The sequence below is a fragment of the Magnolia sinica genome, chromosome 7 (genome assembly GCF_029962835.1).
Source record: "Magnolia sinica isolate HGM2019 chromosome 7, MsV1, whole genome shotgun sequence".
NCBI lineage: Eukaryota > Viridiplantae > Streptophyta > Magnoliopsida > Magnoliales > Magnoliaceae > Magnolia > Magnolia sinica.
This window is the reverse complement of record NC_080579.1, coordinates 1,896,328-1,918,602: the sequence shown is the minus strand read 5'-3', so window position 1 is coordinate 1,918,602 and position 22,275 is coordinate 1,896,328. Positions and strand designations below refer to the sequence as shown.

Below are 22,275 nucleotides of genomic sequence, written 5' to 3'. Positions count from 1 at the left end.
GATGATGATGATGATAATAAAACTCAATGTGGGCCTAGTGAAGGAAATAACTTTCAACGATGGATGAATTAATGCCATTATTCCCTTTGATGTGGGCTATTTGAGTGTTGGATTTGCCCCATTTTTCAGGTTATGCCCTAAAATGTTCAAATAAAACAGATGGACGGTGCGGATATGTCATATACATTACAGTGGGGTCCACATATTTTAATCAACACTTTGTATCGATTTTCGAGGTGGAGTTACTCTCACTTTTTCAAACAAGGTGAAAAAGTAATAATTACTTATTTACTAAGATTTACATGTACCATGAAAAATCAAACTGGCCCTTATTGTCTATTAATTCATTTTAGTTTTGGGGGGTCAAAACAGGTTGTTTGCACAAACCATTCATAAGCCATATGGGTGGGTCAAGTTGGGTAGTATTCAACTTGAGCCTAATCCATTTACTTTAACGGGTCACATTTTTTAACCCGATCCTAACCACTACCCATTTACTTAAATGGGCCACATTTTCTAACCCCAGCCCAATCGCTACCTATTTACTTAAATGGGCTTCATTTTGTGCACATGATGAATCTTTAATTACTCCATACATTTGTTATCTCGCGTTGGTAGCGGCAATTGCAATCCATTTTCGTCAAGCATATCCTGAAACAGGATAAGAAAGATGATGAAATTTTGAGGAATGAAAAATGAGTCATTGGGGATTGAGTCATTTACCATTATCTTCTTTCTTGGCCACTGGCCAAATTTAGGCTAATGAAGAAAATAATGATCAACCACTCATTCTCTAATAACCCATTTTTATTTCAATCATGGCAATGATACCAGATTCTTTCTTGCCATCAGATGCTACTTCTTTATAATCTATCATCATCCCATCAAGGCACAGAGCAGAGCCAGATGCAGGGGAAGACTCCGAACCAGCAAATGACTCAAGCAATGGAAGAATGGAACCCTTCAAAGATGGTTGATCGCCAAGTGACTCAAACAAAGATTGGACCTAACTTCAAGATCAAGAGAAGAGAACCCACTCTTATTTATCATTTTTCTCAAAGAAAACTTGAATTCCTTAATTCAAAAACGACAAATTACAATGTAGCTTCTCAATGTAGCTAATGCAGTGCTGCAGTTGAAAAAGTTTTCACCTCTTTTCTTTCTTTTTTTTAAAGTACCCATTACCAAAGATATTTGAATCAAGTTAGCCCCTGAAGCAGGGAAGGACGTGAGGTCGACTGTCTTCCTCAAGAGGATAACTATTCCGAATCCACGGAACTTCTCTAGACTTCTTCTCATAGAGACTCCTCGAATCCACGAGAAAAGAATGCAAGAATATAGAAATACATTCTAATAAATTCAAAATTAATTGGTGAATCAATAAAAACAAGTTCACAACCCTTTAAATAGGGATACCAAGCAATGGGAAAGAAATCAGAATCAAACTATGACTAAAACTCCTAGAATTCGCGACTCACTATTTATAGATGGTCATGATGTCTATTAGTGCGCAAGGTTTTTGGCCAAAAATAGTATGTGTCCTATTTGACTTCACTATGCTGATCTCCTAATTTTTCTAAGTTGTTTTCGCATTGGCGCAACTCTTAAAGCCCAACAGATGAAGAGTTATAATCAAACTAAAACTTACTATTTATAGTAAAAATGGAATTAAAATAGGGAAATGACCATCAATCTGGCGGTATTTCGCCAATCTGGCTTGCATAACTCGGCGTAGCAGGGTTGGTTGGCTAAAGTAACTCGTTCTACCCCAAAATCATATATTTTACGTCCGATAACTCATTCCAGATTGCGAGATATGCCTAATTTAAGGTCCAACGGTCTGGATCACTTCTGTGGCCGATCGGGCCTTTTCTGATCCATCTTGGCCATGTAACTTTATATGACCCTCTCTACATCAGCCCCTCATGACATTCTCCATGGCAATGCATTTAAAGATTAGAGCCCGGAGGTAAATTGTCTAATAAGGCAACCTTCATTTTTTGCCTTTTCTTTCTTGTCTTCCAGGGGAAATGGAATTCACCACGATGAAAAGTTAAAACCTCCTGCCTGCTGTTATCTGATGTTATCACAATGTTTGGATTATTTCAATGACGTTGAAGATCTCGCTGCCCTCCATTATCTCTCATTGATATAAAAGATTGGAATTGAATTCCCGTTATTGTTGGGAGATTGTCGTAGCCATTCTGAAGAATAGCCATAGCATGGAGTCCTTTTGGTCTTTTCATATGATCCAAGCTCTGAAAGTCCTCCCACCTATATAGTGAAAGGAACATGGTAGTGGCTTTCTTCCTTCCTTTCTTTCTTTTTTTCATTTTATTTTTTTTTGGCTAAGTGTTTGGAATTGGAGATTAATACTACAGTTCTCATGTTCCAAAATCTTTCTTCAGATTAATACAGAAAGTTTTCACATAGATTAATCTTGTCATGGTTTGTTTTTAAGACCCTTTCATATTCCCAAAAAGATTTTGCCATCAATGTCTATTCGTGTTGTGATCCATTTGATGAATGGTCAAATTTTTTATGTTTTTAAAAAAATAAATTTTAAATATTTATTGACCAAGGAAATCGGTTCCAAGTTCTATTACAGGGTTTTGTTCTACTATCTGGTTCACGGTCCAGTTAGGTTTAACAGAACCCAAACTGAGAACCGAACCAAACTAACCAATTCTTTGATTTTAAGAATCGGAACTGGTAAACTTTAGAACCAGACCATACCATGCAGTTTGGTGAGGTCCGATCAATTTTACCGGTTCCATCGGTTCCACACCCATAGTTGTGAGAATTCTGGATCTTTGATCCCCGGTCTCTAATTTCGTCCATCTCGATGAAGGGCACAAGAACAATTCAATCAACTCTTAAGCCCGGTAGGTTTTTGCATGCCTGCTCATTTTAATCACACATGTGAACCAACGTAGACCCTCATCACATGAGTGGTGGTCCAGCTTGATAGATTTGGCAACAACAATTTGTGTTCCATCCGCTGTTCATCCATTTTGAAAATTTATTTAAAGTTATCATCCTAAAATTGGGAAGATCTGAAGCTATGAGAACCACACCATAGGAAATAGTGGGGATTGAATGCTTACCTTTAAAAACTTCTCGGGGTGATAAGTTTTCAATCAAGTTAATTTTTATGTATGGTCCAGCTGAGCTTTGAAGATAGTATCATGCCTTAAAATGAGCTTACAACATGTGGCAGGGATAAAATACATACATCACGGTGGGCCCACCGAGGGCTCAATAACGAATCCGAGTCCCATGCAAAAGGAAACGGTCGGCTACTCCTCCTGCCACCAGCCAATGGCTGGAGGTCGGTGTTGTGGGCCCCACCATGATGTATGTGTTTCATCCATTCCATCTTTTTATTTTTCCAAATCATTTTATGGTATGAGACCAAAAATTAGTTATATCTCAATCTCAAGTGGACTATATTACAGGAAAGGAAATAGTGTTGAATAAGCGACCATTAAAAACCTTTTGAGGGCCATAAAAGTTTTAGATCAAGCTTCATCTATTCATCTATGACCTAATCAATATATTGGATGTCAAATAAGCAGTACAGTGATCCCTTAAGATGATTTTAATGGTCTATATCCAATCACTATTGTTTTCCTTAGTGTAGTCCATGTGAGATTTATATCCCTCTCATTTTCGAGATCAAGCCCTAAAATGATATGTAAGAATGGATGAAACACCTACATCATGATGGGCCCACAGAGCACCGACCACAAGCCACCGGGCTGGTGGCAGAAAACGGATTGGCTACTCCCCTTGCCACCAACCTTGTGGCTAGTGGTCAGTACTCCGTGGGCCCACCATGATGTATGTGTTTCATCCTCTCCGTTCTTCCATTTTTAAGATCATTTTAGGGCTCTATGTTAAGAATGAGAGGGATATAAATTTCAGGTGGACCACACCACAGGAAAACAATAGTGATTGGATATCTACCATTAAAATAGTTCTAAGGCCCACTGTGTTGTTTATTTGACATCCAATCAGTTGATTAGGTCATATAGGACCAGATGAATGAAAAATAAAATAAAAATCAGTTTGATCCAAAACTTTTATGCCCCTAAAAGGTTTTTAAGGGTCAATGCTCATTCAACACTGTTTCCTGTAATGTAGTCCACTTGAGGATGGGACATACCTCGTTTTTCGTCTTATACCATGAAAATAACATGAAAAAAATATATGGACGGCATCGATGAAACTCATACATACATCAGGGTGCCAATCCGTTTCCCTCAATCAGTCCAGGTCTGACTCTCTTCCAGCTTTCATTCAAGACATAACACATCTTTGTCAGTTTATCACCATTTTGAAAATTGCGTTCACTCATGCTCCCAATACCTCATGCTCCCAATACCTGGCCATGTTGTCCAGCTACCAGACCATCCAAACCGTGAGAACCATCGTAGACGGACTATATTTCTAAAATCACACTGATCAGGCTATCTTAATCATCGAATTAATGACCATTCATTAAAAAGAAATATGAAGAAAAAAATCGGATCGTTAATATTATCTTACCAGTAAATATTTTTGGTTATATTTCATCCATCGTAAGTGGTCAACGATTGCACTGTTTGGATTGATGTAAAACAATGACACGTGTACGGTTGAACAATAACCACGATTTTTATATGGTGCTAAACTAACACAGGAAACTATCTTATTAGTAGCGTGAAATGATGCAGAGAAACCTGGCATTGGCAAAGACAAGGTAGCAGAGAGAGAGGGGAAATAGGAGAAGAAAGAAGAAGAAAAGGTAAATTTCTGTGCTTCTCCGAGCTAAGACGGCACGCACGTGCGCGATCCGAGCCGTCTATCATGGCAGCCTCGCTATTTAGATCTTCGATCAGCAAATGGGGCCATTCCATTATGTTTTTTTTTTTTTAATTTTTTTTTATTTTGTGATTTTTCTACATATTTATTTATTCATTTATTGTGTAACGGTGAGTGTACGAGTCGTATTAGTATCGAATTTCCGATACTCCGATGAGTCGCACCCAGAAACCGAGTATAATAAAACTTGGATTAAGTGGTCCAGTTCTTTGATGATCATGATCTTTTTTTTCTTTTTTTAAAATTTTATTTATTTATTTATTATAAATGATTGGTAAGATGATTATGATCATTGGATTGGAGACCCACCTTGATTTTAGGTAGACATTGGCATTTGGGTGTCTTTCTTTTCTGGAAGTGAAATGTAGAATAGGTACATTTCTGCTTGTAGCGAAGGTGACTGTTGAAATGCCGAAGCAGGCCTCTTAAGAACAGGCCACATTAATGTACATTTATTATTTTGCCAAAGTGATTCAACTATGCCCCCATAACTGTCATTTTATTGGAAGTGGATCGCTTGGTGACCCTGGTAGTGGCAGGCGCTGTGGGGCCCACCATGATGTATGTTTTTCATCAATGTGGTCCCTTTTTTTCGCCAGATCATTTTTGGGCAAGTGTACCACACCACAGGATGCAGTGGTGATTGAATGGTCACTGTTAAAAACTTCTTGGGGGCCATAAAAGTTTTGGATCGAGCTGATATTTGTATTTTCCCTTCATCCATATCTGTGTGATCTTATCAACAAGTCAGATGGCAAATAAACATCATGGTGGGTGTCATTGTCCCTACTATTTCCTGTGGTGTGGTCCACTTAAGCTTTGGATCTGCTTCATTTGTGGGATTATCCTCTAAAATGAGATGACAAGACTGATGGACCATGGCATGGATATAAAACACATGCATCACATAGGTCCCACAGCACCTGCTAGGGTCACCAGGAAACCTGCTTCCCAATTTATGCATGCTGCGATAGTCGGTTATAACTTTGGTTGTCTGTTGAGACTTGTTTGATTTATGACTTTCAACTCTTTGTGAAATTTTTTGCAAGGTTTCGGAATGCAGGATATACCTCCTGAGGAGCTTCAAACTCCTACGGAAACCTTGGAGCTGCCGGTTGTGGGAAAGGGTCCCATGCCGTCTGCCCAGAATGATGATTCACATGGTATGTGTCTTAATCATGGCAGTTGCTTTTCTTGACAGACTCGTTAGCTTGATCATACTTTTAAAATCATTTGGTTAGCTTGATCGTACTTTTCTCACCATATTCGTTAGCACCTTCTAGGAGAAAGGCTTCACACCCAATCATCCCCATCTCAGGAACCCAAAAATAAAGTAGAGTTGTTCATTATCCCTGCATATGAGGCTGTGGGCCTTTCTGATATAATTCACACAACATTCTAGTACCTTGCAGGATTGTTCTCTCTGATAACTTTCTATTACAAACATAGAAGAACCTACCTGCTATAAAGAAAACTTAGAAAACTCTAATTAACTAGAGTAAAAATACTGCATGTCTACTTTCTAAAAGAGCTGTATGCATTCATATGGCCATACTCTTGCACACAACATTCTAAACAAGGGGATCTGTTTGCACCTTTTCTATTCGTTGTCATTGCTGAGGCTTTAAGCAAAATGCTATTGAAGGCAAGATCAGAGGATCTAATTGAAGGTTTTAATATAGGCAGAAATTGGCTGCATGTGTGTCATCTTTAGCTTGTGGGCGACACATTATTTTTTTGTGGTGCAATAAAAAAAAAGGGCCTTAATCTCCATTGCACGTTAAGATGCTTTGAAGCAGTGTCAAGTTTAAAAGTAAATCTAAGCAAAGACCATCCAAAGGGGAGGAGCTTGGTTCGAGTTGTCCTGAGTTGAATTAGTCAGGAAGTCGACTTGATGAGTCTCATTGAGTTGAAACCATGTCAAAGTGACAATTGAGTTTCCTTATGACGTGTGGAGTTGAGTTTTGAGTTTTGAGTTGACTCAATTTTGGAACTATGATCTGGAAAGTTAAGACAAACAAGTGTTAATCTAGGTTACATACAAATCCTTTGGTGACATGTGGGTCCATGTTTGGTTCCCTTTTAACATGGATGTAATTGATCTACAGCTAGATACTTCTAGTTCCCCAGTAGTTGAATATGGACTGTCATTCTTAAAAATCTCATTCACTGGGAGATGCAATCATTCTGGCTAGGCCACTGTTAAATATAGACCATCAGTTTTAACAGTCGTCCATCTCCCTCCGATGGACAATCTCCCTAACATCTGTTTTATGTGCAAATCCATCAAGGACACAAGGAATCACTTGTCTGTTGGTGTATCTCATTTCATGTGAGGTCTTTAATCAGCCTGATGTCATTAATTATTGCCTGATTTTGTTGCTAACTTGTTCGAGACTCAATAGTTGTTATGGTGGTCCGTTTGCACTAAATAGAACATTCTTGAGAATTGTTATGGTTGTCCATTTGCATTAAACAGAAAAATTCTTTCTTGGTGTTATGGGGTATCTTGAAAGAGAGGAACAACGTATCTTCCACAACAAGTTTATGAGGTTTGAGGTGCTTATATGTAAAACTAAACATGTGGTTATCAGCTGGGTGCTACTGTGCAAGGATTTTTTCTGTAATGCAGCCATTAGATCTTTAAAACTTCAGGGAAATCAGAAGCTCTTGGGCTGGCGGCCTGCATTGTAGTAATGCTTCTTGGCTACTAGCCTACAAACCCCAACCAGCATGTGGAAGATTAGTTTTGGAGGTTTCTATTCTGCTGACAGGGTTAAGTTTGGAGTTAGGTGGGATTGTTAGAGACTCTAATCATAAGGTACTATCATCTCGTTTTCTGGTCCTATCAAGGCAAGCAGCATCTTTGTAGCAGAGGCCAAAGCCCTTTTTGTTGGACTTCTGCTTTCAGCATGCAATCTTGGTCTTGTTACTGTGAAGGTAGTTCGAAGATGATCCTAGAATGGGTGGCAGTTCCTTTGAACCTTTGTTTTGTTTTTGATGAAATTAGAGAGATTATATTGATCCTATACATCTCTTTTTCATGCATCTCAAATCTGGTTAATTGGAGGCTGCCACTCTCGTATTCGGAGGTGCTTTGGCCTTTGGTCGTTGCTGGAAACTCTATTCCCTTGTAAAGTTTCCTTTGATTTAATGCCATTTTTGTCATCCGTAAAAGAAAAACAAAAATCCATCTGGTGACCAGGATTGTCCGATTGAGGAGGATACTGGGGCATGACCATCCCATAGAGAGGACCCACCAGACAATGGCTTGGGTTACCAGATGGTGGACGGCACCTGTATCATTTCTAGATTGAACTGAAAAAAAAAAAAAAAAAAAACAGAAGTCCATTTCTTGCAATTGAGCAGGATGCAAGTAACAAAGCTCATGAGGCTGACTCTTGAGTGGCACAAGTCCTCTCTTCAGTGGAAGCACAAGGCTCATGAGGCTGACTCTTGAGTGGCACAAGTCCTCTCTTCAGTGGAACCACAAAGCTCATGAGGCTGACTCTTGATTGGCACAAGTCCTCTCTTCAGTGGAACCAATTTACGATAGTCAGGATTAGGTGGTTTGAGAATCTGGTGAGTACTGTGGCCAACTATCCCTGTTTTGGTCGTGTTCAGGTTCCCCCTTTTTTTCTACTATGCATTTGGTCCACGTTCTTGATGCTGGACATTCAACAATTCTGCTGTATTTACCAAATGTTTGGCGATTTCCCTCTTTCTTCTTTCTTTCTTTCTTCCTTCTGATGTATTTAATTATTAATCAAATTTAGTATCTTCTGATCTTTAACTCTCTTAAGAAATTTATGAAGTTGATTCATTTGACTGGTTGCAGATGACAACGATGGAGATGATGTGTGGGGTGAGGATGGTTCCTTTTATAATGTTTCCGATGATGGCTCTGGTAAAACATCTGATTTGGACAGGGAGTGGGAGAGGAGGCACAATCAATTCCACACAGTATCCTGATGAGCTAATCTGCATGTCTGAACCCTTTTGAATTATTTGCATATGTCCAGAAGAGGCTTGCTAATTCTAGCAACACCTCTACCAGCAGGCACATGCGGCATACATGAAAACCATGCTGTTAATCCAGTGGCCCAAAGCTTGTAGATACTCTAGCCCAAAAATCAACCTAGCCCATTCATCAGGTTGGTCGCATGTTAAATTTAAAAGGATGGTTAAAAAACAGCAAACTAAATGACGTGGCAGATGAGTTAGCCAGGAAAGGTTGTTCTCTAATCTGGTTTCTCGGGAGTCTCTCTTCTTTAGTTCCCTTTCTTTATGAAATAACTCGGTTCCCTATTCTTCAAAATAAAAAAAAAAAAAAAAAAAAAGGTTAACATTCCACATTCAATGTGCTTATGGGTCAGGACATCTTGAACATGTTGCACCCATAAGCTAATTTATGGGTCAGGACATCTTGAACAAGTTGCACTCATTGCATGGGTACCTGCGGATAGGTGTGCAGTCAGATTAGCTTAATTCTATCCACATAGTCATCCTAAAGAGAAAAAAAAAAAAAAGTAAAAAGAAAAATATAAAACTTAGATATTTGGATCCTTGATGAGTTTTTGGATTGGTTATCGAGATGGCCTCACGGCAGGCAAAGAAGCTTCTGCACAAGAGGGTTTCGTTGTCGGCTTTAAGCAGTCTGTGCTTATCGGGTACAAATGGGGCCATGTTAGAGGTGTCTCCAGGTAAAAAAGGGGGGGAGTTGTACCTCTTCTGTTGCTGATCTCCTGACATTCAGTGACAATTTCATATATATATATATATATATATATATATATATATATATATATATTGGTAACATGAACTGATTTCATTTTCTGTTGTCAATTGTCTTTTTGGTGTCCACAACCTTTATGAAGTGCACTAGCTCTCCTTCCAGATCATTTGAAAGAAAAGCTGGTTGGCGAGCTAGAAACGAGAGAGGGGCTCCAGAACTTGTACGAGTCCGTGCACTCCATTTCGATGAAAGATGCACTGCAGTTGTTTCATGATGATATCTTGGGTAGCGGATTAGAGCAACCTCTTAATCACTCAGAGGGAAATGCTGATACAGCGACGACGCTGGTTGATATTTCTGGATGCAACCAGCTGGAAAGGTTTTCAAAGGAGCTAGGGTCTCTTCTTCGCAAGTGTCCTTCCATTGAAGTGCATGCGGCCGTGGACTGAAAGACGGTTGTATGTCTTTTTTTCTTTCTAGTTGGAGATTTTAGTGCTTGTAAATGTGGTTTTATGATTATTATTTTCTGTAATGTCATCTATTGTTAGGATCCATTCCTCCTGAAATATATGCAGGTTGTCATCTTATTCATAAGCTAATCTGTCCTCCAAACAATTGTAGTAACTGAAACAATGGTTTATCCACTGACTAGTATGCAGTTTCTCTACCAATCTTAACGGTTGTTTGGTTAGGGTCATCTTATCAAAGTGTCAATGAAAGGTGGACTAGCATGATGGACAATGGTTCGACATTTCCTTGCTATAATAAATATGATCATGCATTTCCTTGCCGTTGCGTAGATGGTTAGTGTCACATGATCAAAGTGATTTTTAGGAGGGAAGGACAGAAAGGCGGGCCACTTGAAGGAAGGTCCATATCATGGATAGGTATTCTTCTAATATAATAGATAGTCCATTTCTTATACATTGACTGGATGTTTAGGATCATCATATTGGAGTGATTTTCAGAGGCTGGTATCACATCATGGTCAGTCTAAGTTAATGACAGGGCAGTTTTTTTTTTTCGGTATAACTAATATGGACCATCCATTTTCATAGACATGATTGTTGTTTAGGATCATCTGACCAGAATGACTTTTGAGATACTGGATTCAAGGTGGCATGATGGATGGTTTGGGTAAATGATTGGATTTATTATTATTATTATTAAATTCAATTTTGACCATTAATCTTGATAACCATTTATTAGATTAATTGTTCAATGCCAAATGATTTCAATGGACATGAATCTCTCTTGAAATGTAAATTTTGATTAGGCCAACCAGATAACAAACTTAGAAAATCATGAATTTGACGTGCTTGGGGCCCACTTTTATGTAGGTGTTTTATCCATGCTGTCCACCCGTTTTGGATCAAAAGCTCAAGTGGATCGCACCACAGGAAATAGTGGTGATTGAACTGCCACCATTAAAAACTTCTCAGGGGCCTTAAAAGTTTTGGATCAAGCTAATATTTGTGTTTTCCCTTCATCTAGGTCTGGGGGACATTATCAACAGGCTCAATGGCAAATAAACATTACTGTGGCCCTAGGAAGGTTTCAACGGTGGGTGTCATTAATTATTCCCACTGTTTCCTATGGTATGGTACTCTTGAGCTTTGGATTTACTTAAAATTTTGGATTAACCCTAAAATTAGTCGGAAAAATGAATGGACGGTGTAGATAAACCACATATATTCAAAGTGGGCCCGACTGAGTTTACTCAGTACGATAAAAGTGTACTGACCTACTCAGTACGCAAACCGATTTCCTGTTTCCTGTGGTGTGGTCCACTTGAGCCTCGGATCTGCTTCATTTTTGCGATGCTGTCCTAAAATGAGCTGGCAAAACGGATGGACAGTGTGGATATAAAGCACATACTTCAAGGTGGCCCCACAGGGCCTTATACAAACGAGATGAGTGGTGTTGGGGTCAACACCCAATCTTCCTACCCCGTTATCCCTTATCCCGGAAATGTCTATCTCGGTGACTCAACGAGACGAAGAGAAGTCGCGGGACACGCCATCCCATTTGCAACGGTCATTTCCAATCCAACCTGAGAGTGAGAACCCGTTTGGATGGTTCGTATGGTGCTTGATTTGCAAGAGAGCCTTCCGCTCGACATCCAAACACCCCTCACCCAGACTAGCTATCGAACAGACACCCATCACAACCACCCAAACGCTCTTCATTCTCCCGAACACCATGTCCAGCTGAAAAATTGAACGGACAAGATAATCCTAGTCGTATATCATTTGTGTCTGCGAATTTGTACCAGTCAATATTCTACTTTTAGCCGTCCATTTGACAGCTATTAATTGCATGGGTAGGATTGCTTGATCATTAAGATTTTAGAAATAAGCTCCATTTGTGATGGAACCCACGATCTGGACGGTGGATTGCTGTCTAATCACTGCCACATGTGAGGATGATGAGTCCTCGCCATTTTTTAAACGGTGTTGAACTGACACGGGATTGTAAACGGAGCTTGATCCACCATGGACATCCTGGTGGCAGCACGTGGAGGCTGCTGGTTGGTTAAGAGGGCTGCGTCAGACGTACGCGGATTTTGTTGTAAGGCACCCGCTATAGCGTGGTGTGTAAACCATGCGGGGCCCACCCTAATCCACGCCGTCCATCAGTTTTTTCAGCTCATTTTAGGGCATGAGCCCAAAATTGAAGGATATCTGAAGCTAAAGTGGACCATAACTCATATGAAACAGTGGGAATTGAACGCTTACCATTGAAAATTTCTCGGTGGCCAAGCTGATTTTTTTTTCCTTCTCCATCTATGTCCATGTGACCTTATGAACAGTTTGGATGGCAAATAAATATCAATTTAGACCTAGGAAGTTTTCAACGGTGGGGAATGATTATCCTCACTTTTTTCTGTAGTGTGGCCCATTTGAACTTTGAATATGCTTCAATTTTGGCATGATTTCCTAAGATTAGCTGAAAAATCGGATGGACGGCGTGGATAATGACATATAAGTCACAGTGTGCCCACTATAGCGTGGTGAGTTACTCCCTACACACGCGTCTGCGTCACAGATGGGCGAACCGTGTAAAAGCATGCAGGGGAAAAACCAAGAGAAAATTACCACTGTAAACGCTACCTTTTATCCATATTATATTTATGTGTGTGGCCTAACATAATGTTTTTCATGGCATCCATCCATATTTTATTTACAGGCCGTTCGATAATACTTGGTGGATCCCTACCTTTGAAACATTGGACTTTAACTAAAGTAGACTCTCTTGAATGTATTTTTCATACTGATTGCTGGACTTTCTCATTGTACATTATCATAGATTTATAATCATCCATTTTGCATGTCATTTGATAAGAAAGAGAAGGCTGCTTTGCTGGTTGTGAATTTTTATAGAGGATTATTTACAGTGCTGTGACCTTGTGGACGGTCCATATTGATAATTTTCGGGTGCTGCATGGGGAAGACGTCCCATTCTCTATAAAACACTAACAAGGTGCCCACTGAGAATAATATCGACAAACCGACGGCATTCATCTAATGGAGGCTGTGTAGATGTAACATGACGAAAGTAACACATGAAAATCTAGCAGACCCACTATCCATCTTAGTTTCAACCGTCCCTTTTTAGGCTTTGGTGGGCCAACATGATCATACATCAGGTATAAACTCCCTTGAAGAAATTGGATTGCGTACTGAGTTACTCAGCTCTTATCATACTGAGTCCACTCAGTTGAGCCCACTGTGAATGTATTTGGTGTATCCAGGGGCCGTTCATCCATTTTTCCAAATCATTTTAGTGGTTGAAACCAAAATTGAAGCATATCCAAAGCTCAAGTAGATCATACCATAGGAAGCAGTGGGAGTAATGATTTCCACCGTTGAAACCTTCCCATTGCCTACAGCGATGTTTATTTGTCATCCAACCTGTTCATAAGATCACAAAGACATAGATGAAAGGAAAACACAAATATCAGCTTGATCCAAAACTTCTGTGGCCTACAAGAATTTTTCAATGGTAGATGTTGAATTCATAATGTTTCCTTTGGTGTGGTTCACTTTAGCTTTTTAAATATTTCACTTTTGAGCTCATACAATAAAATTATCTGTTAAAATGGATGGACGGAGTGGATAAAATACCTATATCACGGTGGGCCCCACAGATTTTACTCAATACGCAATCCTCTTCCTATCTTAACAAGCACATCGATGGTGAGCCCATCAGTGTGAATGCATAAAGTTGATTTTTGAATTTTGAGTGGTCTGTGAGTCACGAGATTCCATGTGTCGGATATCTTTGGAAAAAAGTAGCTTTGGATGCCTTTTCTATCACATCATATCCGCATCTTTCTACATTTGTGGGTCCCTTAACATTTTATCACTTTACTGCCAGCTCTTGGATGAGTGTAATGTGATATGTTCACGATTGTCAGAATTGGGATATTTGGAGATTCCAATCTATTAATCTGAACCGTTTACTGGATCCTGAACATAGTTTTAAGGTTACTATTAAAATTGACACTGAGAAGATGGTTGAAGCAATCCATAAGTTTTTCTTCTCTTACAAAGTTGTTTGTTTTCTAACCTGTGGATGGAATGGATGAGATTGGATGATAAAAGGAGAGCTTTAAAATAATAAGCCATCCATTATGGTCTCTAACAAATGGATGGTTTAGATTGTTAATTAGACTTATTTATGTGGAAAAAATCTGAACCCTCAATTTTATAAGGTACCGATTGGATGCCTGGATTTGTCTGATTTTTGGTTGGTAAGCCATAGCATGCCTTCCAGAGCTAACCTCATTTTCTACCGTTGCATCTTTCACTCTCCTCATCTTTTATTCTCTACAGTTGCATCTCTCTCTCTCTCTCTCTCTCTCTCTCTCTCTCTTCCATATCTTGAGTCCTTCCCGGTTCCTATTTCTATAACCATTTGAACTCAAATTCCTCCCTTCTTCCCATCTACGTACCAAAACAACTCTCCCCCTCTATCTCTCTTCCATATCTTCATAGTCCTTCTCATTTCCTATTTCTAAACCTAATTGAATTCAAATTCCTCCATCTTCCCATCTACATACCAAAACAAGGAGAAAGAAATCATGGTTGATTCACTCATCTCCATCGCACTGGAGAAGTTGAACACCATACTTGAAGATGAGGTGGTTTTGTTGGTGGGTGTCACGAACGAGATCAAAAAGCTTTCCAGTACGTTCACCTTGCTCCTAGCTGTGCTTAAAGATGCTCAAACTCGGCGAGTGAAGGATGAAGCTGTGAAGAAGTGGTTGGAGAATCTAAAAGACGTGGCCTACGATGTGGATGACATACTAGATGAATGGACGACGGAAGCTCTCAAATCACAAGCACCTGATGAAGACGGTGTGTCCTGTTGCAGTAAGAAGAAGGTAAGAAGCTTCCTGTCGCCTGTTAACTGCTTCAATCATGTTGTGTTACGCCAAAAAATTGGGAGTAGGATAAAGGAGGTGAGGGGTAGATTAGATGATATCGCCAAAGAGATGAGCCAATTTCATTTTATTATGATAAATACTGGTGTGAGTGAGAGGGTGGATAGTGAAGTGGGGCGGGGAGAGATCAGAGAGCGAGAGAGAGGCTCCCTACTCGACCGACCGTCAGTTGTTGGTAGAGAAGATGACAAAAATGAAATCCTAAACTTGTTGCTGAGGGAGAGTAGTGGACAGGTGAATGAGGTGCCCTTTGTCATTTCCATCGTTGGAATGGGGGGGTTGGGGAAGACCACCCTTGCTCAGCTCGCCTACAACGATGAGAAAGTCAAGGGGCATTTTGAGATGAGAATGTGGGTATGTGTTTCTGAAGATTTCAATGTGAAACGAATTACGAAATCAATCATTGAATCTGCAACCGGGTCTAGTTGTGAGGATCTAGACCTGAACCTGTTGCAAAGTCGTCTCCACGAAATGTTGCATGCAAAGCGATTCTTGCTTGTGCTTGATGACATTTGGAGTGAAGACAATGAGAAGTGGGACAAACTGAAACTTCCCTTCCAAACTGGTGCATCAGGGAGTCGAATCATCATAACCACTCGTAGTGAAAACGTTTCGTTTGCTATGGGAGGGCGTCACATGCACAAACTAGCAGTCTTATCCGATGATGATTGCTGGTTAGTGTTCAGGCGTAAAGCGCTTGAGCATCGGAGTGCCGAAGAGCATTCGGAGTTGGAAGAGATTGGAAGGGAAATCATAAAGAAGTGTGGAGGGGTGCCTCTCGCAGCAAAGACAATAGGGAGTGCCATGGGCTCGAGAAGGACAAGAAGGGAGTGGGAGCTCATCTTGGAAAGCGATGTATGGAATTCACATGATGTCTTACAAGGCATTTTACCAGCTTTGTTACTCAGCTACTATGACTTGCCTCCTGCTTTGAAGCAATGCTTCACATATTTCTCCATCTTCCCGAAAGATTGGGAGATAGAGAAGGATATGATAGTCAAGCTATGGGTGGCACAAGGTTTCATTCGCTCTGACAGAAGCAGAGATATGGAGGAAACTGGTGGGCTGTATTTCAATGATTTACTAAGACGCTCGTTGCTCCAAGATGCAGTAGTCGATGATGGCAAGAACATAGTCAGTTGCAAGATGCATGATTTAGTTCATGATCTTGCACAATCTGTTGCTGGAAGTGAGTGTTCAGTGGTGGAGATGAGAAAGCAATCCTCATTGAACCTAAATAATCTCCGCCATTTGTTTTTAATTGACAGTGATGATGCAGGCGACAGAGATTGGTCCACCTTGTATAAGGCACAAAAGTTGTGGACGTTGCTACTCGACTCAACAATCTCCAGGGTGCCAAACAATTTATTTCATCATTTCAGGCACCTCAGGGCATTGGACTTGAGTCACACTAGCATTCAGAAATTGCCTCGAACACTGGGAAAATTGAAGCACTTGAGATATCTTGATTTATTGGGGACATGGATAGAGGAGTTGCCAGAGGGGGTAAGTAATTGTAGAAATTTACAGACCTTGAAACTCAATTGGTGTCATAGGCTTAAAAAACTGCCTAGAGAGATGGGGAAAATAATTAGCCTGAGACATCTAGAATTAGAATACACTGATGAGTTGAAGTACTTACCGCAGGGCATAGGGAAACTAAGTAGCCTTCGGACATTAACAAAGTTCATAGTGGGGGGTGACGATGAAGGATGTAAATGGGGAGAACTGAAACACCTCAATCATCTTCAAGGAAGTCTTCAAATTACTGTCTTGGAAAATGTGAGGAGCAGAGACGAAGCTAGAGAGGCAGAACTAAATAAGAAGCAGTACCTTCATACTCTAACCTTCAAATACGTCCCCATGGATGATGAAGCGTTGGGTGATGATGAGCAGAAAAGAACAGAGGAGGTGCTTGAAATCCTGCAGCCCCACACAAACTTGAAAGAGTTGAAAATACTGCATTACAAAGGTTCCAAGCTTCCCAATTGGATAGAGGATCCCGTGTTCTCCAATCTAGTCAGGGTGCAACTCTGGTATTGTGACAGGTGTAAACAATTGCCAGGTCTTGGGAAACTACCTTCCCTTAAATACCTTCATATTGAAGGAATGGAAGAGGTGAGAAAGGTGGGTAGTGAGTTTAGTGGTGAAGATAACAATAAGGGAAGTGGTGGTGGTGGTCGTGTTGTCTCATTCCCAAAGCTGGAGAGCCTCACCTTCTACTACATGACAAATTGGGAAGAGTGGGAATTGAGAGGTGGAGATGATGGAGAGGTTATGCCATCACTCCTGGAATTAGGAATGGAAACCTGCCCAAAGCTAAAGGCGTTGCCCAACAACCTTCCACCGCTCCTACAGAAGCTGAGTTTAAGCATAGGTAATGATGGGTTGCTATCGGGTGGGCCCTTACCCGACTACCCCAACCTTAAGCATTTGGTGATTTATGATAATCAAGAGCTGACATCGCTCCCATGTGGTTGGTTGGGACAACTCAAAGCCCTCAAAACTCTGGAGATCATGTTTTGTTCTAATTTAAGATCTCTACCAAAGGAGTTGCAACAACTCACCATGCTTCAAAATTTGGTGATCTGGAGCTGCCCAGAGTTGAGATCTCTACCAGAGGAGTTGCAACACCTCACCATGCTTCAAAAATTACACATCTGGAGATGTCCAGTCTTAGAAGAACGCTGCCGAGAAGGAGGAGAAGATCACTACAAGATTGCCCACATCCCCAATATCACATTCCGTCTCTTGTAAGAGGAGTTGGAGAGAGAAATCAACGATAGCTTTTCATTTGCTTCTCTTTCCCCAAACTGTGTTGTTGCTGTGTGTGTGACTGCGCTACCTTTTCTTTTTTTTTTTTCTTTTTTTTTTTTAAGTGAAAAGATATTCATCAGATGTTGATTGCCTTTTTATTTGTTCCACACGGACGCAACTTGGCTGCGAATCCAGCCACGTAGGTGGGACCCGACCGTGGTGCCCAATTCAATGTTGTCATTGTATATCTACGCCCTCTATCCGTTTTTTTTAATTCATTTTATGGAATGGGCCTGAAAATGAATAAGATTCATATTGTAGGTGGACCACACTACATGAACAGCAATAAATGACCATTAAAAACATTTTGTTCACCACAAAAGTTTTGGATCTAGTCAATATTTGTGTTTTCCTTTCATCCATATCAGTGTAACCTTAAGAGCAGGTTGGATGGCAAATAACCTTTACGGTAGACCCTAGGAAGACTGGTGGGCCTTTCCTATGATAGATGGGCCAAATGTATATTAGATAGTTTATCAATTTCTCTTAACCGTCCATTTATTTGTATTTTCCCTTCATCGAGTCTTTATTCACCCGTTTGATGATCGAGCCTGAAATTTGTGATTAAGCCTGGAACGTAAGCTCAAATGAGCATGGACAGTGTCCTGGCAGACTGGTGGGCTTTTCCTAAAGCATTGACAGTCCTGATGAAGCAAGACTGGTAGCTTAAGGCACCCAGTCTAAACAAAGTAGGTTACACTGCAGATTGAGTGTGGCCTAAAAAATCATGTGTTTTTTTTTTTTTTTGTTACCTAGGACATTATTATTGGGCTGATTTTATGGTATTGGCCATCTATCGAGTGCTTTAAAGAATTCATCATCCCTTCAACCATATCAAACATAAGGGAAGAATTCTCCCGTTCTTTGAGGATTATTTGTTATATTGCTCTTAGTTGCATTGGTATTATTGGATAGTCAAATTGATCGATCTGAACTGTTCATCAAGTCCAAAACACATTCCATTGGTTACTATGCAAAAATCACACTGATTAAAGGTGCTCGAGTTTAGTGAAAGCTCTGGATTCTGCTAGACTGGAATCATCGGACTGGAAAAGGAAATATGAACGGTACTTCTCGAGGCAGAAGGCTGAAGAAGATCAGGCCAATGCGGAGATAACAGCTCTGAAGTCCAGGAGCAGTGCTGCCGAAGCGAGAGCAATGGCTGCTCGTGAACAAGCGAACTCTGCCCAGGTGGAAGTGTCAGAGTGGAAGAGAAAGTATGACATTGCTGTCAGAGAAGCCAAAGCAGCTCTTGAGAAGGCAGCTACAATACAGGAACGCTATAATAAGGACACGCAGCATAGGGAGAATGCTCTGAGGACAGAATTCTCTGAAAGTTTGGCTGAAAAGGTGATAAATACATTGCCCTTTCCATTTTTAACTTTGTCTTTTTTCACAGAATGTTGGTCCCTGAGAAGTATTTCTAAATTTATTTTTGATGTGAATGACAGGAAGATGAAATTAAAGATAAGCAAGCAAAAATCGAACAAGCTGAGAATCATCTAATGAGTTTGTGTCTGGAGCTGAAGGTAAGCTCACATTTTCTGAGACTAGCTTCCTTTTCAAAGTATAAGTGTGGCCTGCCTGCCGAATGGTCTGGCCTGAGTTTTGGGCCAGTTATATGGGTCAATATCCTGCATATGGCCATGCATAGAGGCGTATGTGGGCTTATCAAACCTGTGTGTTGTTATTATTATTATTGTTATTGATGATGGTGGTGATCAAAGTGATGGTGGTAAATGCTTGCAGGCTGCTGAGCCGAAACTGAAGAACTATGACTTGGAAGCTTCGACCTTAAAACTTGAAATCAAGGATTTGAGTGAGATGTTAGATTCTGCGAAGGCCACAGCTCAATCGTACGAGAGAGAAGCAAGGATAATAGAACGAGAAAAGACTCACCTGGAGCAAAAGTATCAATCCGAGTTCAAAAGGTTCAAGGAAGCAGATGAAAGGTGCCGGGCTGCAGAAAATGAAGCAAAAAAGAGTGGTTGATTTGGCTGATAAAGCTCGGGAGGAAGCAGCACTTGCTCAAAGTGAAAAGAGCGAAGTTTAACGATTGGCGATGGAAAGATTGACCCAAATCGAGAGAGCTCACAGGCAAGTTGAAAGCCTTGAAAGACGGAAAGCTGACCTGATAGATGAGGTCGAACGTTTGTGCCGCTCTGAAATGGATGCTGTGTCCAAGGTTGAATTTCTAGAAAAGCAGGTCGAAGAAAGAGAGAGAGATATTGAATCACATGTCTGGAGCGTCATCCGGTGCACAATCTTCGGGTAACGGCCGACATCAGCGCATGCGTAGCTCTCGCTTAATGGCAGAGATCTTGCCGAGATTGACGGGCACGTTAACTTCAATCAAAAGGTATTAGAAGGGAACATATCGACAGAAATAGGTACGAAACATCTCACACCCTAAGCCTACTCTACACAACTTAGACCCAGATTCCTAGCCTGACTTTGGCATCGGAGGGTCCCCTGATCTAGCCAGGGTCTCCTTCGTCTTTCCCTTGTGCAGGATACAGGGCTCGGTCTGAGTGCTCGGAGCTCGATAAAGGGTGAACCAGATTTTAGCATCAACAATGACTATGTTAGTATTGAATCCGTTCAAGATATGGACATTGATGAAGAGAATGTTAGAGGAAGAAAGAAGTCGAAGAGCACGACTAGCCCGCTAAGGACGCATACTGAAGATGGAGGTTCCATCTTCAAAGCAGATGACAACGATAACCAAAGTCTGCAAACAGAATCAGAAGGCCATACCAAGTTCACCGTGCTGAAGCTGAAGCAGGAGCTCATGAGACTTGGTTTTGGTGCAGAGCTGCTGCAGCTGAAGAATCCTAACAAGGAGATAGTTGCCCTATATGAGAAGCATGTCCTCCAAAAGTAGATGCCGTCTTTAACAAGTACAGGGTACCTGTAATATGCTTTGTTTGTAGGCCAGTTTGTGGGAATCAAAATCATTCTGGGGGGCTAGATTCACCTGAAAAAGGCCATAACCTTAAATTCAAAGCTATTCCCCGAACTTTGTCTTGTGTAATTCTATCATGTGGTTCTATCATTTTCTGTCAGGAGCCTTCTTGCCCATCAAAATGCTCATTGAGGTAAGAGCGGTTTCTTTTTCATTTCATTCTGTTTTGTTCTCTTTTCTCGTGGTTGTGATATGGTCTTTGCTTGGTAAGAGGCCGACCCTTGTAATTTTCAAGTTATCATGCAATTCGACAGTGGCATTTTGGTTTGTTAAACGAAATACTTTGAAATATAGATCTTGTTCTTTTACCCTTCACACCAAACCCTTGCAGTCACAAACCAGCATTTGGTTTGAAATCTTTGTTATGCTCTTGCCTTGTGTTTCGGACTCTGTTTGTCACTCTAGAAGATCAAGTAGCCCTACAAAAGGTTGCTTTTTTTCCCCCCCTTGAATCATCAGTCTGGAGAAGCCATTACACAACTGCTTGGGAATTGCTCCTTGCAGTTTGGAATCATTCTCTAAACCAAAGGTTGTGATTTCATATGGCAAGGTGGGTATTATGCATCATGGTTGTAGAACTTGCTGACTCAGCTTGAAACTCAGCCGAGTCAACTCGGCTCTATCACTCACACTGACTCAAATTGAGATTCAAAGTGGAATTCGAACCCTCAAACCTCTGCAATGTGGTTCGATGTGTGCTGTCTGGTGAACTGGTGTTAAAATCTCACCTTGCTTTTTTCGAGCTTATTATAACTATTTTAAGTATAAATACTAATGGTGGAACTTTTTAAATTTACTAATTATTAAAAATTAAGTTGGGTCATGACCTTGAGTGAACCTGAACTGGCTGAACATTTGAATTGAGCCAAAATTTCAAGTTTTTGAACTATGTTTCTACCATAATGGATGTTGGGTGAGAGCGTTTGTCCTTTATAGATTTTGAATGACTTGATCGACAGTCTTTGTTGGTTGGTATACCCTCACTTTTGTATTATGGATTTACAAGCACAGTTTCTAAAGTAGTTTGGTTGCTCTTGAAAGCTTCTTAGAAATCCAATTGCTGTACGGATCAATATGGTTGTGATGTACATTTGCCACCAGCTCTTGTCGAAGAAAAGAGGTGCTATGACACTCTTAAAAATACTAATGCATGAGACAGTGCCATACATGAGTAGAACAATGCAGGATTATCAGCAATTCCTGAATCAGCATCGCCCTCATGGTGGGTTGGTTACAGGTCTTTGGATGAGCAACTTCTTTCTAGCAGTCGTCCACAAAGACCCAGATTACTCACATAGCTATCCTCATCCCAATCCTCATTGTTTATCTTATTACAGGTTTATTTTTTAATAAGTTCATTGAAGAAGTTTTATTTGCTCAGTAAGTTACTCTCACCCCCTTTTTTTAGTTTGTCCACTACTTATGAATCTAAACAAATGAGTT

The 22,275-nt window shown here is 40.5% G+C and overlaps 3 protein-coding genes across 7 annotated transcripts; all 3 read left to right on the top strand.

Annotated features, from left to right (window-relative positions):
• Nucleotides 1-4,669: 4,669 nt before the first annotated feature.
• LOC131250805 (uncharacterized) lies at nucleotides 4,670-10,272 on the top strand. Of its 5 annotated transcripts, none has more exons than XM_058251142.1 (6): nucleotides 4,670-4,789; nucleotides 5,916-6,029; nucleotides 8,491-8,570; nucleotides 8,705-8,829; nucleotides 9,448-9,569; nucleotides 9,764-10,272. In XM_058251142.1, the coding sequence occupies exons 2-6, from the start codon at nucleotides 5,924-5,926 to the stop codon at nucleotides 10,048-10,050; spliced, it is 720 nt and encodes a 239-aa protein (XP_058107125.1). In that variant the 5' UTR covers nucleotides 4,670-4,789; nucleotides 5,916-5,923; the 3' UTR covers nucleotides 10,051-10,272. The 5 variants fall into 5 exon arrangements, with proteins under 5 accessions (XP_058107125.1, XP_058107128.1, XP_058107127.1 ...); XM_058251143.1 differs by lacking the exon at nucleotides 4,670-4,789 and adding an exon at nucleotides 5,127-5,312; XM_058251145.1 differs by lacking the exon at nucleotides 8,491-8,570 and having other exon boundaries at nucleotides 9,461-9,569.
• A 4,183-nt stretch (nucleotides 10,273-14,455) lies between these two features.
• LOC131250801 (putative disease resistance protein RGA3) lies at nucleotides 14,456-18,073 on the top strand. The gene has a single exon (XM_058251124.1). The coding sequence runs from the start codon at nucleotides 14,688-14,690 to the stop codon at nucleotides 17,805-17,807; it is 3,120 nt and encodes a 1,039-aa protein (XP_058107107.1). The 5' UTR covers nucleotides 14,456-14,687; the 3' UTR covers nucleotides 17,808-18,073.
• Nucleotides 18,074-18,317: 244 nt separating this feature from the next.
• Nucleotides 18,318-21,091, top strand: LOC131250809 (uncharacterized). Its single transcript, XM_058251150.1, has 3 exons — nucleotides 18,318-19,217; nucleotides 19,319-19,396; nucleotides 19,617-21,091. The coding sequence occupies exons 1-3, from the start codon at nucleotides 19,026-19,028 to the stop codon at nucleotides 19,857-19,859; spliced, it is 513 nt and encodes a 170-aa protein (XP_058107133.1). The 5' UTR covers nucleotides 18,318-19,025; the 3' UTR covers nucleotides 19,860-21,091.
• The last annotated feature ends 1,184 nt before the right edge of the window (nucleotides 21,092-22,275 follow it).

Coding starts and splice junctions, on each gene's coding strand:
- LOC131250809 (XM_058251150.1), top strand. CDS start 19,026: ATGGCTGCTCGTGAACAAGCGAACTCTGCCCAGGTGGAAGTGTCAGAG. Junction 19,218..19,318: donor CTGAAAGTTTGGCTGAAAAG/GTGATAAATACA, acceptor TGTGAATGACAG/GAAGATGAAATTAAAGATAA. Junction 19,397..19,616: donor GTTTGTGTCTGGAGCTGAAG/GTAAGCTCACAT, acceptor AAATGCTTGCAG/GCTGCTGAGCCGAAACTGAA.
- LOC131250805 (XM_058251142.1), top strand. CDS start 5,924: ATGCAGGATATACCTCCTGAGGAGCTTCAAACTCCTACGGAAACCTTG. Junction 8,571..8,704: donor TTCTGCTGTATTTACCAAAT/GTTTGGCGATTT, acceptor GACTGGTTGCAG/ATGACAACGATGGAGATGAT. Junction 9,570..9,763: donor CATGTTAGAGGTGTCTCCAG/GTAAAAAAGGGG, acceptor CTCTCCTTCCAG/ATCATTTGAAAGAAAAGCTG.
- LOC131250801 (XM_058251124.1), top strand. CDS start 14,688: ATGGTTGATTCACTCATCTCCATCGCACTGGAGAAGTTGAACACCATA.